The sequence below is a fragment of the Vidua chalybeata genome, chromosome 5, assembly GCF_026979565.1.
Source record: "Vidua chalybeata isolate OUT-0048 chromosome 5, bVidCha1 merged haplotype, whole genome shotgun sequence".
Taxonomy (NCBI): Eukaryota; Metazoa; Chordata; class Aves; order Passeriformes; family Viduidae; genus Vidua; species Vidua chalybeata.
In genome coordinates, this window is record NC_071534.1 from 68,276,314 (window position 1) to 68,291,959 (window position 15,646).

The 15,646-nt window shown below is 44.5% G+C and overlaps 1 protein-coding gene across 1 annotated transcript in view; it reads right to left on the bottom strand.

The window, feature by feature from the left end:
* The window catches only part of TAF3 (TATA-box binding protein associated factor 3), a 113,569-nt gene extending 99,537 nt beyond the window's left edge, over window positions 1–14,032 (bottom strand). The window contains exons 1-2 of the mRNA XM_053943525.1: window positions 13,792–14,032; window positions 3,567–3,809 (exon numbers count right to left, since the gene is read on the bottom strand). Coding sequence (XP_053799500.1) covers window positions 3,567–3,809; window positions 13,792–13,957 — 409 coding nt within the window. The 5' untranslated portion in view covers window positions 13,958–14,032. The remainder of the gene's footprint in view (window positions 1–3,566; window positions 3,810–13,791) is intronic.
* Between the last annotated feature and the right edge of the window lie 1,614 nt (window positions 14,033–15,646).

Below are 15,646 nucleotides of genomic sequence, written 5' to 3' on the forward strand. Positions count from 1 at the left end.
TGCATTAAAGCACAAGAAATAAAGCATGACCATCATGTTTTGTAACTAATTTATTTTTTTCTCCTTTTTTAATCTGTCTTACAAGTTTACCATGACATTTTAGTGACAACAGTGCTAAACTAACTCAAAAACAAAAAGGAGACTAATTAAAAATAGGCAGACAGCGAACATCATGATACATTGGCATAAAATTATCCCTTCAGTGTCCTTTGTAAAAATACTGCTAAAAATCCAACATTTTCCATGGCAATACTGAGTCAGATTGTTTTATAATATATAGAATTTTATATGGAGATCCTCACAGCTCAAGCATTTGGTTAGAGCTTGCACTCCATATTTAAGGCAAGAAAACATTTTCTGCTTTCTTGAAACAAAACTTGTATCACTGAACTGAACTTCTAACTGACACAACTTATGGTTCTTGAAAACTTATTTGCCTTCCTCCCTTTCCCCCACAACTTCAGGAATCACTCAGAGTTCTTTCAGAATTTCTTACTGCTGAGCACAATGAAGGAGATGGCTCCTCTCAGGTTGGAAGGGCTTTCTGCTCTTATGGACTTCTCTGGCAATGATAACTACGACATCTCTCGAGCTGCTGGGCAGCCTCTGCACAGCCTGAACCACCACCAGTTCTGGAGTAAGTGGAAATAAGAAATTGGTTACATGTGCAGAGAACTAAAGGACTTTTGGGAAGGAGGGCAGCAACACCTACTGGTCGTGGTGCAGACTGAACACTGCTTTGGTTTTTAAATTAACAGCACTGATAAAAGAGTTTTTTCTTACTAAATGTCATGGCTACATTATTGCTAAAATATACCAGCACTCATAATTTCTGACCCCAATAGTAAATAAATATTCATAACTGAATTGAGCTATGGGCTTTGATATAAAATGGGACATAAGGAATCCTGCTGATGATTCCCTAAAGTCACTCTAAGATTTACAACACACATCTTAATGTGCACAAAGCCCTTCTCGATTTCTAACTATTGCCTATTCAAAGCAACTCAAATATTGTGGACTGAACAATCTGAGCAGCCTCATTTTTTTTTATACATTATAAAATATTGCAAAGTGTTTAAATGGCTTCTGCAATTCTTCAGTATTTTTACCATGCATTCCTTTAATCTCCAAAAGTAAGTTTTTCTTACAAATTTTACTTGGAATAATATACAACAAAACATATACAGAAGTTTTATGATCCACCTCATCCTTTTCAAAAATAAACCACAGAGTACAAACACCATTTTCAGAAAACACTAAATTCAAATTAAAATGTTCTCAACTGTAAATATTTTAAATCAACTATAACAAAGCTGCATTCAGCAACTGTATTTAATGCTTCCTTTAAATTTCCATTAAAAATATTTTATTCATTTTTTCAAGTTGTGTGTGTCTATAGGTCCTCTGATACACTACCCTTAGGCATCAGAAGTTTTCCTGGTTCTCATCCAACTTTGGAAATAATATCTTCTTGCTTCAGGTGTTAAAAGGATTCATACATTATTTATAAGGACTGCTAAAATCTAACTCCTGGATCTAACTTGCAAGAGAAAGAGTATAAAAAGTTACATATAGAAAAAAAGAAAAAGCACAACTGAGCACAACTGTCCCCATTTCAATTTTTAGCCTCTCTTTGTTAGTCGTGTATTGCCAGGCTGAGTCTGTAACTCTCCTCTCTCCCTCCCCACGCTCAGATATTTGTCTGCAGCTGCTTTGAGACTCGCTGGATTTGACTTTTCTTGCATATTTTAAAATATGATTTTCCCAGGGAAAAAAAAACCAAAACAACTGCAACACTGCTGGGCAACTTATATTACACTTCAAAGATGCCAGATTTCTCTGACAGAATGGTGTTTGTTTACCTCCTGAAGAATCAGGCTAAAGCAAGCAGCCAGAACAGGGGAGCTAAAAATCCCCATTCACTTCCCAAAGTCTTCTTCCTCAGTACTCTTCTTTTATATATGCTGTCTACACATATGATATTTACATTTTGTTTACCTCTTCCTGGTTTGAGAGAGTTCATTGTTAGATTTTTTAACAAACTTCACAAGGGTGAGACTTGTAAGGATCTCCTTACCAATTTAAGAAAGTATTTCTGTTTGAACAGCAGTTTCATTTCCTGGCTTGTATTAAAGCAAGAAACACTGAAATGCCTTTGATCTATAAAACACAACTAAAGGAAACAGAAAATTAAAAGTCTACAGAGCCTCAGAAATACTCACCAGAATGAGTAAGTCCTTACCTTATTACTGGAATGAGCATATTTGTGCTCAGAACACACCAAACCCAGTACCTGCTCCTCAGATAGCTGTTCCTGACCACAATTTCACTTGCTCTAACTGGAGCACACAGCAACTGCATCTTTAGCTGAACATGATGTCAGAAAGCTTGAACATACACTTCCTACAGCTTGCTAAATCACTGGAATACTGCCCCATGCCACGCTTGTAGCAGCCCAGCAATGGATTTCTTTGCCCAACAAGGTGATTTTGCTTATGTTCATCTTCACATGGGCAGAGTTTTTACACCTATTTCAACATGCAGACTTTGAGCCCTTACTTCTTAAAAAAGGAGCATGATATCCCTTCTGTCCCCACAAAATTCTAAATTATCTTGTGCAGGTTGCACCTGTTCATTACACTCTTTTGGAAAGTTAAGTTCTTCTGTCTGGAATTTTTATACCCACGACCTTACATATATTTATTTCCACACAGAGCACAGTTGTGTGCTGTTTGCTATTCAAAGGGCAAGTCAGATTAGGTGATGTTTCTTAAAGGTTTATCTTATAAGCAATCAAGTCTCATATAGCTGAAAAATAGAGAAAACAAGTATGCTTTTTCCACTGCCACAGTTAAAATTTTCAGGTCGATTGCATCTCATAGCACTTGTATAGCTGGTTTCACTGTTTCCTCAACCCTTGCCTCTGTGGGACAAGAAAGGGAAGGAGCAACTGGAACAGTGATGATGAAACCCTAATCAGTGTTAGCAAAGAGACTTAAAACCCAGTACAATGCCTCTAAAATACTCTTACTTCCTATATCTTAAAGCAGAATTCATTTTAATTGGAAAATGAGGTTTTTCTGTTTGGTTGGGTTTGGGTTTTTTGGTGAAATTTGCTACCAAAGCAAAGTAAGTAGAAACAGCTATCAGAAGTAAGGAGAAACAGCTATCAGGAGCAGGAAATGCTGTGCCAGTCTCACCAGCCTTCCTTCTTCTACCTTTACCAAATTACAGAAGCTCTTGCAGGATGCAGAAGGGGGAGGCTAACACATAAAAGGTAATGCTAAGCACTTATTCCTATTGTCATCTGAAAATTTAAAATTTAGAATGCATTATTGAAATATGGAGCAACATGCTGAATTTTTGGCACAAGTTAATCTGGAAGGAAAGCAAAAACAGTGGAGAACAAACCTGCCACAGCACTGCTACCTGTTTTGCAACCCTGCTTTGGTTACACCCCACGGTCCCTTCCTGAGCCACAGGGCAGCACAGCTTGAGCTGCTGGGGGATGCCCACAAATTCCCAAATACACCAAAAGTGAAAGCAAAGGATGGATTTCGCACCTTCTTGAGAGGAGACAATAGGTGGCAGGTAATCAGGGATGTACTCCTTCCTCTCTTCTGCATCCTTACTTCCCAGCTGGGGGAACTGGAGGACATTGTTCTTGCTGACAGGGAACGAAGGGATTTGATGTGCAAAAGTGACAGGTTCAATATTGTGTATGTAATCTTCCAGCTCGTGCAGGTTAACCCCCATAAGCTTGAAGGCATCGCCTACGTCATCCAAAATTGGATCTGTGCGGCCATCTGGAACAAAAAAAAAACAACAGGAGAACAATATTTTCACAGAAATCCAGGTTAAAAAATTCAGCCTGAAGATGCTTTGAGATTACAGCCCCCCAGCTCATCACCAGTAAGAGAGGTGGATTTACTGCCCCACAGTTCTACCAGGTTTACTTTCAGAAGGGTTTTGCTTTGAGCCATCACTTTGTTTCAAATCCTACCACTGAAGAATTGCACTCCAGGAAGCAAATAAAGCCCAAACGAGGGAACAACAACAGGCAGCTTTACCTGGCAACAGTCAATTAACACCACACGACCCCTTATGCAGAAAGCGCTCTTTATCAGTTGGAACAGATCAAACATTATTTCTCAACCTAGAAAAGGAATAATTTCTTTTTTTTTTTTTTTTTAACTGACTGTTGTTTACGGAGAGAAAAGAAAAAAAAGAGTCTCTTGATATAAAAAACCTTCACAAACTATCTTTCCACCAGATGAAATCTACAGGCTTCATAAACTATGAGCCATTTCATCTACTGGTTAGCTACACCTCCTGGATAAAAGAGAGGAATATTAAGTAGTGGTCTGATGAGGAGACAATATTTTATACTATACTTCAGGGACTGATTTCCTGCGGGGCAACTTAAGATTGATTCTACAGCAAAAATATTGCTTTTTTCACAAAAAGCACAGTGAAACCTCACTGGCCAGGCAGGCAGGATCTTTATTTAATAGGATTTCCAAGAAAACAGTCCAACAGAGGATGCAGTTTGTGCTATACAATTAATTTGGCTCAAAGCTTTAAATTACACTTGCAGAAGTCCAAGTACCTCAGTTTCCCTGACTTGACAGAGGAAAATCCCTCTAAAGGCCTCCGGAGGGAGAACTGGGCACCTGGCTTTGGCAGCCAAGGCAACACTTCGAGTCTCTTCCTGACTTTTCATAACAACAATAACCCAAAAACAATGCTGTAAACCCCAAACATGATTTTTAATTCAATAAAATGATATACAGAATTATTACAATTCTGTAGAATTGGCTTATGAAGATATTACATCCCTATATGATGATAAGCTGTGATTTACTTTAAAAAGTAATTATGGAAAAGCAGCCTGTGCTTATTGAAGGAACACAATGGCTATTGTGGAGGCCTGGCTCCAGAGAATGGGGGGATGCTCTTTTGTTTGTCCTTTAACCTAATCTCTTCTTGGTTTATCTTGAAGCCAAGGCAGCTGAGAGGGCTGGTTCTCACATCACTGCATGAATTCCAACCCCCAGCCAACTCACGCCTGCAGGTACGTTTAGAAAATGAGAATTTTGTTCTAGAATTTCCCTTCTTAAGTCTTGTGGTGAAGATAAGGATAATACTCAGATTATGGGGTTGATTCTCAGCTCTCCAACACTGGCCTCTTGTGTGACTCTGGGCAAGACTCGCTTGTGTTTTAATTCTTTCCACAGCTAAAAGGGAGATCAGACCAAGTTACTGCCAGTTTTACCCTCCTGTATTTGGAATGTGAACTCTGCAGGGTGAGAAGCACCTCGCAGTTTGTGTTTGTGTAATACCCGTGTTTGTATAAGTGCAATACCAGTCTGCTTTGCAAAATCCAGGCTTGCATGCACATAATTACGTAAGGATATCACCACTTCAGAGTAGTTATGAAAGCCTTATACTTAGGGGGGGGGAAAAAGTGTGCTTTATGCTTAAAAAATTAAATTCAGGTAATTGACACCACTAAGAAGTTTTGTGTTGCTGCTTTTAGTTGCTCTGCAGGCTATGAAGCTACCTGTGAACTCACTGAAGCATTTTCTAAGCTGTCAAGATTTAACAGGTACAAGTTTGACAGAGAGCTGAAAAGAAAAACTTGGGGAAAACTTTCTAAGTCTTTCCTAGATCTGCACATGATCTTTTTAATGTCCAGAAAAGTGTGCTGACATGATTAGCAAGTGATAAATGCTAAAAAGGAATTATTTCTACAAGTGCTTTTTAAGAACACGTGGCAGAGAAGCAGCTACTAAGTGTAACTGAAGCATGGAAATATTTAACAACTGTATCATAAAACAATTATGTGTATTAGAAAGTGGGTTCAAAAGGTGACCAAAAAAACCCCAAAGAAGATTCAATTTTCCCAGAGCTTTGACATTTGCCTCCAAAGAGACAATGCCAAATTTAAAGTTTGATTGAAAGTTAAAAATAATGTTTAAACCTGCAACTGTCAGAGGGATGAAAGGATGGAGCCGTTAACCCTTCTTTTCAAGAGAGTGTCCTCAGTGATAAAAGTGTTTGAAAAAACTTTCAGGTCTGTATTCATATCTGTATTTAAAATCAAACCAGTTATCGACTGGAAATTATCACAGCATAAAAATACATTAAATGTATTTCCAGGTTATTCATCAAATAAAGACTTTACATTTTTATTTCAACAGTTTAGCATTTCTCTTCTTTCTCTGGCTTAATAAAAAAAATCAGTAAAACAGCAGAAGCCAGACACATGAAAGGGAATGCTGACAAACATGTAACACACTCTCTCCTGGTGTTTCATTTAGTCTTTTTTCTGTGAGCAAATGATGCCAAGAAAAGAAGTTTAATCTGTGCATACTGAATTTATCTCAATATTCTTCACATATCTGTGCTATCCTCAGTTTAAAAATTCAGATGCTGAAGCCTTCCAGTGAAATAATTAATCTAATGTCACACAGCAAGTCAGTGCCAGATCACAGACACTTACAGAGCTTTGGTTTCCAGTCTCTGCTGTTCTTTATACCACAACATTTTAAATACTATCGTTGTTCAGGGAATGAGAAGGAAGGAGGTGGAAATAGTTTATCCAGGAAGTTACAACTCTCCTCCTTATGCCCCATGAACAGTGAACTAGGAAAATACCTTTCTCACAAGATTTTAAGCTGCACTATCTCCCTGAATGGGAATTGTGCTCCAAAAGTGGTAAAGCTGTGCCAGCAGCAGAGCTAAATTAAGACCATTTGGTCTCAAAACAGCTCACCAGAAACCTGTGGGAAAGCCCATGCAGCTAAGATACTCTCAGCTTCCCTGGGTATGAGAATGAGCACCAGGTGAGGAGGAATCTGCACATGGAATTGCATCCCAAAAAAGTACTGGACTGAAGTGATGGGCAAGGAGAATCCAGGCAGAGCAGAGTATTTGTGTGGAAAGTTATCCAGCCCTCAGTCCCACTGCTCAGCATCACCAACCCATCTACAAGGAAAACCTAATCAAACAGAATGAGGATGGAGCACTAATCTCCCCTACAAACAAGGGTTTGGGCTGTGGGGAAAAGGAATTTTTAGAAGCTCCTAAAGCTGAGTTATTTTTGCAAAAGTCACAAGAACACCTCCAGCAAACAGCCTGGCCAGTGCTTATGTCATCCAAAGGCACTGTGAGGGGCTCTGTGGCAGTTAGGGAACTGTCTTGCCTTAAATTCTGTCTCAGGAATAGCTGATTTCATTTTGTCAAACTCACCCCCTCCATCTCCTCCTTCCTGGCCCAAAGTTTGTATGAATGAGTGAAAATTTAACAGGCAAGTAAGTACAGAACAGAAGAGCTTTTAGTTTCATGCCAGGTTTCTTAAAGGAAGCAACTACAGTTCTGTAATAAATATACTGAGAAAAATTAATGAGTCACCACCCATGCAACATGCACACATGTTATTAATAGCTCAGCATTCTCCCTCACGGCTGCTGTAAAAGAGATTTTTTTTAGATTTTATTTTAACCAGCAAATTATTAGGTATAGCTCCTTGGTATTTTAATTACAGGCTCTATCACAAATTCCTTGTGCTCCAGCACGTCACACCAAGTTACTCCAGGATAACTGTTTCATAGAGACAACACAGCTTCTATCCAGCAAAGTCATAAGCATGCACAATAGGTTATTTAATAAGTTTAGATGCCTTACTTAAATGCACTTAAGTGGGGAAAAAAGGGTCCAATAAATGTAGTTACCAGTCAGGCAAAAGCATCTTCTTGCTATTGGTGGTCAGAGTCTGCTCCTCCTCCCAGTAACTTCAGAAACGTCAAGCAAAAAAACCACATTGTCCTTCTTTATATTAGTAGCCAGTAAGAAGTTAATTAGCTTAAAAGCATCAATATTTAAGATTATCAGGACATAAAATGCACACTTATAATGAATGTTGCAGGCCCAGGATAGATCCTTGCTACAAAATCCTTCAAGGACCAGCAGAGAGAATCATCTCATTTAAACTGATCACCAACAATCTAATCCTTTCATAGAGATTATTTCTGTATAGTGGTAAGAATGAAGTAACTAAAAAAAAGAACAAAACCAAAGAAAACATACGAGGTAAATTTGACATTATAAAGAAATAAAAAATTGGCTGATGCCAGGAGAATTCTCTCCTCTGTGGTAATTACCAACGAAAATACTGGTCTGCTGTTTGCATTCTCCCTTTGTCATAATGAAGTTTACAGGAGACTGTGCAGACCTTGGAGCAATTTTGGAGCCAGTTTTGCCTTGGAAAACATTTTGCAATATCAGTAATTTTTCCTTCCAGTTATAATACTATGCTCCCCAGATCAGAACCTGCCTTTCAACAAAAATGCAGCTGCATTAATAATACCAATTTCAATAAAGTCATTAATATTTTTATATGTATATATAATTAGTATGTAGTCCTGCAAGGAATAGGGACTTGGACTCAATGATCCATGTGGGTCCCTTCCAACTTGAGATATTCTACAATTCTGTGTTTGCATAAAAATAATCTTCAAAAACGTAGTCAAACAATATGAAACCAAATACCAACTTTTAAACTTTATTTCCTAACTGTTAGCAAATTTTGGGAGGAAAAAAAAATCACAGCATATAAGATCAACACTGAAAATGGAAGGAAAGCAAAGGAAAATACACCTCTAAATTCAAAAAGTTAATTATCCAGCTTGTTACACTTCTAGATGGAGCAGCAGGTAATCTAAATTTGTCCTGTTGAAATATGCCCAGGTGCCCTCAGTGCTGGAAGTTAAATAGCTTCTATCTGACTGGTTTTTAGAGCAATGTACCACAAAAAAGAGACTTTAGGAGGTGTGAGCAACAGCTCCCCTCCTCATCCCTCCCATGAACTGCACCACTCACATAAATACACTGGAAACTGAACTCCCTCACTGGATGTGTTAAGAGGTAAAACATGACATATTCTGCATGTCTACAACCCACTACTCAAGCTACATTAGCTAAATTCATGGCAAACAAAGCAGATTCTGATCTGTCCTCATGGGCAGCTCCCCAGTATAAAAAAAACCCCAACCTATACAATCCAGAGCAGATAACTCAAAGCACCAGCTCTGCCACCCCTCTATCAAACCATGTGAAACAGGAGGGCAAAACAAAGTGGCACCTAACGGGAAGCCTTTCCCTTTTCACCTCTGCTTAAAACCAACAACGCAGAACTCTGCTCTCAGAAACCACTCCACATCAGTTTGTTTTGTAGCCTGATACCTTAATTACATACTCCAACACTGGTTTTCAAATATTTAATTTAAATTTTAGGATAAAACAGCTCACAGCATATTGAATGGTGTTCCTTTGACAAGCTTTCCACAAATTTGAGCAGCATAATATGGTGTACTTTAAGAGGAAAACCCTGATTTTCTCCCTGTAAGTTCAGCCTCTCCTCCACCCCCCAACACATCATTCAGAAGCATTTCACGGCATCAAACACATCTCAAACCCACTTTGCAAATCCTTTTGCCTTCTCTTTGCAGCCACAGAAGCTCCCATCAACTACAGCTACTGCAAATGCAAAGAAACAACAGCAGAAAAGTAATGAAAATCTTGAATGTAGCTCTCCTAATGGGATGTAACAGCTGGAACAAAGATCTAACCCAGCTGGGAGAGCCATAATTTTCTTCTGCAAGTGAGAGGACACGTGAGCAGCGATGACAGGCTTTTCACAGCGATACCACGGTGTCTCAACTACGTCAGAGTAAATCCATTCAGTTTGGAACACAAAGATTATGTCCCTCAGCTGACAGCCCTGCTAACTCAAACCCCACTGGTCTGACTCAGAGATAACGCCCTGACAATGAAGATGCTACAATTGGAATTTAATTAATTCTACTTATGCAAAACCATGGCAGAATTAAGCTCATTCATCCAGAGATGGGTTCGTACAGTAACTTATTTCAGGAGCAAAAGGAAACAATTCTGAAATTGCAGGGAGATGTCAGCTCAGTATTAAGATGTTCTTTTACAAACCTTTATAAAGAAAGAAATACAAGGATCATTTTAAGAGACATTATACAAAAAATAGCACATCACTGGCACAAATACAGCATATTCCCCTTCTCCTCAAAGAAAAAAAAAAAAAAAACACAAAAAAACACCAAACAAAAAGACTGTGATACTTGTGGTACTTCCTTCCCCATTCATAGAGGGGACAAATGCCTTTCGCCACTTTCAGTAAGCAAACCCAAAGCCAAAGAGGTATGGCTGAACTCTACAAACTCCAGTTCTCAGCACCAAAAATTTTATTTGCATCATCTCTATGTCTTTTCCTCCCAGTCTTAGAAACACTGCAGCACAAGCATCTTCCCCAGAATTTGTAACAACCCTATGAAAGGACAACTGAGGCCAAACCTAGGTGAGCTTCTTTTTCACCTCAAAACTCCTACCTCCTAAACCCTCTCTGTTGTCTCCTTTAATCACTTTAAAGATAATTTCTTTGTGGATAGGGATACAAACTTCAGAGCTGCATTTGTGCTGCTGGGATATATGGGTTAATATTGCACAGTCCCATTTCTAGACTAACTTGCTCTCAAACCTGGGGAAAGTTGTACAAGTAAACCTATTCAACCTGAGAAATCCACTTTGCAGCACACAGTTATTCCTAAGCTTGGTTACACTGGCACTGTCAGACTTGAACTCAATTATTCCTGAAATGATGAAGCAGAGCCAGGAGCAGGTACACTCAGCTCATCACTTTGCTTCACAAGGGATCCCTGCAGCAGTGAGAACTTCTCTTCCCTTCTTCAGAGAAGGAGCACAACATCCAGCAGCAGCACTTCCAGGTTGTGGTTACTCCTCTCCTGACCAAGCCACTCACAGCGTGCTTCCCATCCTCTGCACACCCTCCAAATTCACCCCTGCAGAGGAATCCAACACACCCAGCCCTCACAGTTCCTTGGATCTTGATGCTGCATCCAATCCAGCACCAGCTGACAGCAACATGCCTCTGATGTTCCTCTCAACCTGTGGCTGACACCTCATTAGCACAGTTCCCACAGCTTGGACACAAGTACTGGCAAACATTCCCAGTGGTGCATTTCAGGGCTCCCACCCCTGTTACCTCTCCAGCAACCTCCTGCAGGTCCCAGCATATTCTCTGAACTGGTGGTGGCTACAGTAACCCTCAAATCCACCACAAGTCACCTTCTCCCTACCCTGGACTTCAGGCAATCAATTATCCATCCCAGCTCCAACCCCTGCCAGACCCAAATGCTCTGACCTCTGCCCCAGGGGCCCTCCAGGACTCTCCCAGCACACATGGAGCAGCAGTTGCCTACAATGCCACAGCTCTCCAGCATGCCAGAGGAAGGGGGGACATGTCCCTCCTGGCACAGCAGGCACAAGCAGCCCTGTTGTCCCAGGCATACAGCCTACATCCACCTCTCCAGAGTACCCCTGCTCCCCAAAGTCCCTCCACTATGGAGATCCCCCTTCATCTCCTTCCTATTACTCACAGATGCAGCAGGAGCACTGGCAGCCCCATCTGTGCACACAAATCTCTGCCACATGACACCCTCCCTGCCCCACATGTAGGGCAGCAAAGGCTCCACACACAGACCCATGACCCTCTAACCACACCCACAGCCTGAGCCTTGCTCCTCATTCCCCACATTTCCTGTGTTTAGAGCCGGCAGTGACCCTGACAGCCTCCCTCTCCCTGCAGATTGTCACCTCCCCACCCCTTCCTGACATTCCCAGACCCAGCACACGCCTACCACCCTCTCAGCCCCACTGGCAGCATTACTGACCAAGCAAGCAACTGGGCATCCCACCCTCCAACCCCCCATGTTCTGCAGGTACCAGCAGGACATCCAACCTCTCAGCAGCTCCACTGCAGGCTCTGCAGGGACACTCACAATCCCAAAGGACACACAACTGCATCCTCTGCCACACACGCAGACCCAGCAGTGGTGCTCCCTTCCCAGCCCCATCAACCCCCATATTCCACGCTCCTGTGTGACCCAGACAGCAGTCCTTGGCACTGATTCCCAGGCCTCTCCTCCTTCTCTTCTCCCACTTGCTGTAAACTCAGCCTTTCCATGCTCCCACCCCAACACCACCTCACTCCAAATCCAGTGAGGCCCTGGGCATCCTGCTCCCCCACCATCATTTCCAGCTCCTTCTGTACAACCTCAATGGCAGCATTGGCTATGTCCAGTCCCTCCACATGCAGCCAAATCTCTTCCTCTGCCTCCACACGAGGACACCCATACCTCATGCCACGTGCACTAAATTATCCCCAGCCCCAACCCACCCCTTCTGCACTCCACAGTTCCAGTGTGCAGCCCTGCCACACTCCCACATCCTGTGCACTACAGCTCCACTTCCCCCAAAACACGTTAGGGCATCCCTGCCTTCCCACATTCACCACACACATGTTCCCAGTCCCACAGTACCACTGCTTCCCCCCTCTACACAAACATTCCCAGAGCACCCCAGCAACAGGACTTCCAGGCACACCACTCCCTCCCCATGCAGGAGGGAGTCCAAGCCTTGCACCCTCCATCCTCTTGGCACTTCCCCTTGGGCCAGAATAGGAAACCCCACACACATCTCCACCTGCACTGGGCCCCTACAGCCCCCTCAGCACTGGCCCCAGGCACAAAAGATGACCCAAAGATGAGCCACGACAACACAGCACCAAATCCTCCCATGTACACATCCCACCAGGAAAAGAGGCTGGCTGCCCCTTCTCCTTCCAGTTCAATCTCCTCCCAGATTCAGAACATCCCAGCAATGGGGCCAACACTCCCCTCTTCCCCTCCCATACTCGTGTCTCCCCCTCCCCAGCACCCTGCGTGCTGTAGCCAGAGAGAGTGGGACAGCACCCCCATGTCCCCACATCCCAGACCCACTGCCATAGAGCCTCCTTTTCTCCAACTCCAGCCCCACAGTCCCAACTCCTCACCCATACCCAGACCCACTGCCCCACACTCCTCCCTGGCACCAGGACCCCCCTGCCCCAGCACTGCCCCACGGCTTCCCTCCCCATCCTCCCAGTCCTGTGCACTGCCCCACGGCCCCGCTCCCCTTCCCAGAGCCCCCAGCCCATGGGCTGATCTTCCCCAAACCCACACCTCGCACTCACTGACCCAAGACCTCAGCACTGCCCAAATCCCACCTCCCCGCACTCTTCTGCCCTGCCCAAATGACCACACCCCCATGACCCTCCCCTGCCAAGCATCCCCAGCTCCTGGCACTGCCCGACCAGCAGCAGCTTCCAGCTGCCCTCCCCACACCTCCACAATGCTCCCCCACAGCCTTTCCCCACTCCCAGAGCCCCCAGCGCTGCCCAAACTCACCTCCCTGTGCCCTCCTGCCCTGTCCCCCAGACCCTTGCCCTGCCCAAACCCACCCCGTGCCCTCCTGCCCTGTCCCCCAGACCCCTCCGCAAATCACCTGTGTTCTCCTGCTCTCCCCAAATCACACCTCCCCATACTCTCCTGCACTGCCGCCCAGACCCTAGCACTACCCAAATCCCACCTCTCCGTGCCGTCCTGCCCTGACCCCCAGACCCCAGCAGTGTCCCAAACCACCTCTCCGTGCCCTGCTGCCCTGCCCAGATCCCACCACCCCGCGCTCCTGCCCTGCCCCAGCAGTGCTCAGCGCTGTTTCCTTGGCGGGATGGCCGAGACTGGCAGGGCTCACGGAGCTCACTCAGCCCGGACCCTGCTCAAGCAGGGCCACTCACAGTGGCCTCCGAGGGCCGTGTCCAGCCGCATCCCCCCCGGCCCAGCCCCAGCCCGCACTCACAGAGCTCGCAGTAGCGGTGGCAGCCCCGGCCCAGCCCCTGCAGGTACCGCTGCAGCACGTCGGTGAGCAGGTCGCAGGCCGAGACCTGCACGGAGTCCCAGCCGAGGGCCTGGCAGATCTGCGCCACCGACACCCGCAGCAGCCAGCGGGAGTAGGTCTCGCACATCCCGCCGGGGCCGGGGGGCCGCGGGAGCTCTCACGCACCGCCCGCCACCGCCGCCATCGCCGCCGCCATCTTGGCACCGCCCCGCCCCCGGCAGGCAGCGCCGCTCCAGCGCCGAGCGCATCGAGCGGGGCGGGGCGCGGAGCGCGGGAACGCCGCCCCGAGCGGCCGAGGGCCGCGGCGCTGCGGGACGCGCTGGGGTCGGGAGAAGGGAAATGTGTCAGCGTCGGAATCTGTGCACCGCTAAATGTCCCCCACTGCCCGGAGGGTGCCACAAGGCTCTTTACAAGGGCAGGTAGTTTGAGGCGGAACGCCTTCAAACTGAGGGGAGTTTTTGATGGGATATGGGGAAGAAATTCTGCACTGCGGAGGTGATGATACACCGACACACGGTGCCCAGAGAAGCTGGGGATGCCTCAATCGTGCTGGTACTCAAAGTCAGGTGGGACGGGGCTCGGAGCAGCCTGGGATAGTGAAAAGTGTCCCTGCCCATCACAGTGGGTTCAACAAGGTGATCTTTAAGGTCTCCTGTAACCCAAACCATCCTGTGATTCTATGATCTCTGTAAAAAATCTCATTATCTCTAAATAAATATAACTATCTCAATATATCTCAGAGACAGCTGTCAAGAGGATGGTGCCAGACTCTTCTAAGTGATGTCCAGTGACAAGATAAGCAGCAATGGCCATAACAAAACCAAATCACAAGGAACTTCACCTCATCAAGATGAAGAACTTCCTTACACAGAGGGTGGCAGAGCACTGGAACAGGCTGCCCAGGAAGATATTTTTCCTCTTCTTATTTTCCTTTCCAGCTGGATGGAACACCAAATTGGCAGCAATGAGGAAAAAGGGTTTCTGGGTGAGTTGTTTAATTGAAAAAAAAAAATAAACCAAGTAGGAAAAGGGTGGAACTCCAGTGGCAAAAAGGATCCAGAAACAAAATTTACAGTAATTGAGTGGTGTAGGAGCTGCAGGGAGGAGCAGCACAGCTCTTACTCAGTGGTGGCTGTGGAGATACACAAGAGCTAAACTGTAACTCAGAAGCTGCACAAAACTAATCAGGGCACAGAAGACAGAACTGTAAATAATAGAACTCTATTATTATTATATTATTACTCTAGTATAAAAACCTAATTATTTCATAAATTAGCACTTTGGTTTATGAGTAGTCTGTTGTATCAGTCACACTCACATCTCACATCTGCAGCCTGAAGAGCAGGACCTGGACCCTGAACAAAGTCCTGAAGCTCCTGGTTTGGTTAACAGCTCAAGGTCCTGAGGGTGGTGCCCCTCAGGGCTCCATACTGGGACCAGCATCAGCTTCTCTGGGCAACCTGTGCCAGGACCTCACCCCTTCACAGCAAAGAATTTCTTCCCAATAATCAATCTATCCCTGCACTCCATCAGTTTAAAGCCATTGCCCCTTGTCCTGCTGCTCCATGTCCTTATCCAAAGTCGCTTTCCAGTTCCCCTGGAGCCCCTTCAGATGCTGAAAGGTCTCCCTGGGACCTTCTCTTCTCCAGGCTGAACAAAACTCTGAGGGTTTGAGAACAAACTCTCCACAGCAGAGGTGCCCCAGCCCTCTGACATTTACATTTCTATACACACACAGGCAATGCTATAAACTGTGCATTCTAAATAACCTTTGTAGTGAGTCACCTAATCACATCAGTTAATTTTAAAAATTCAA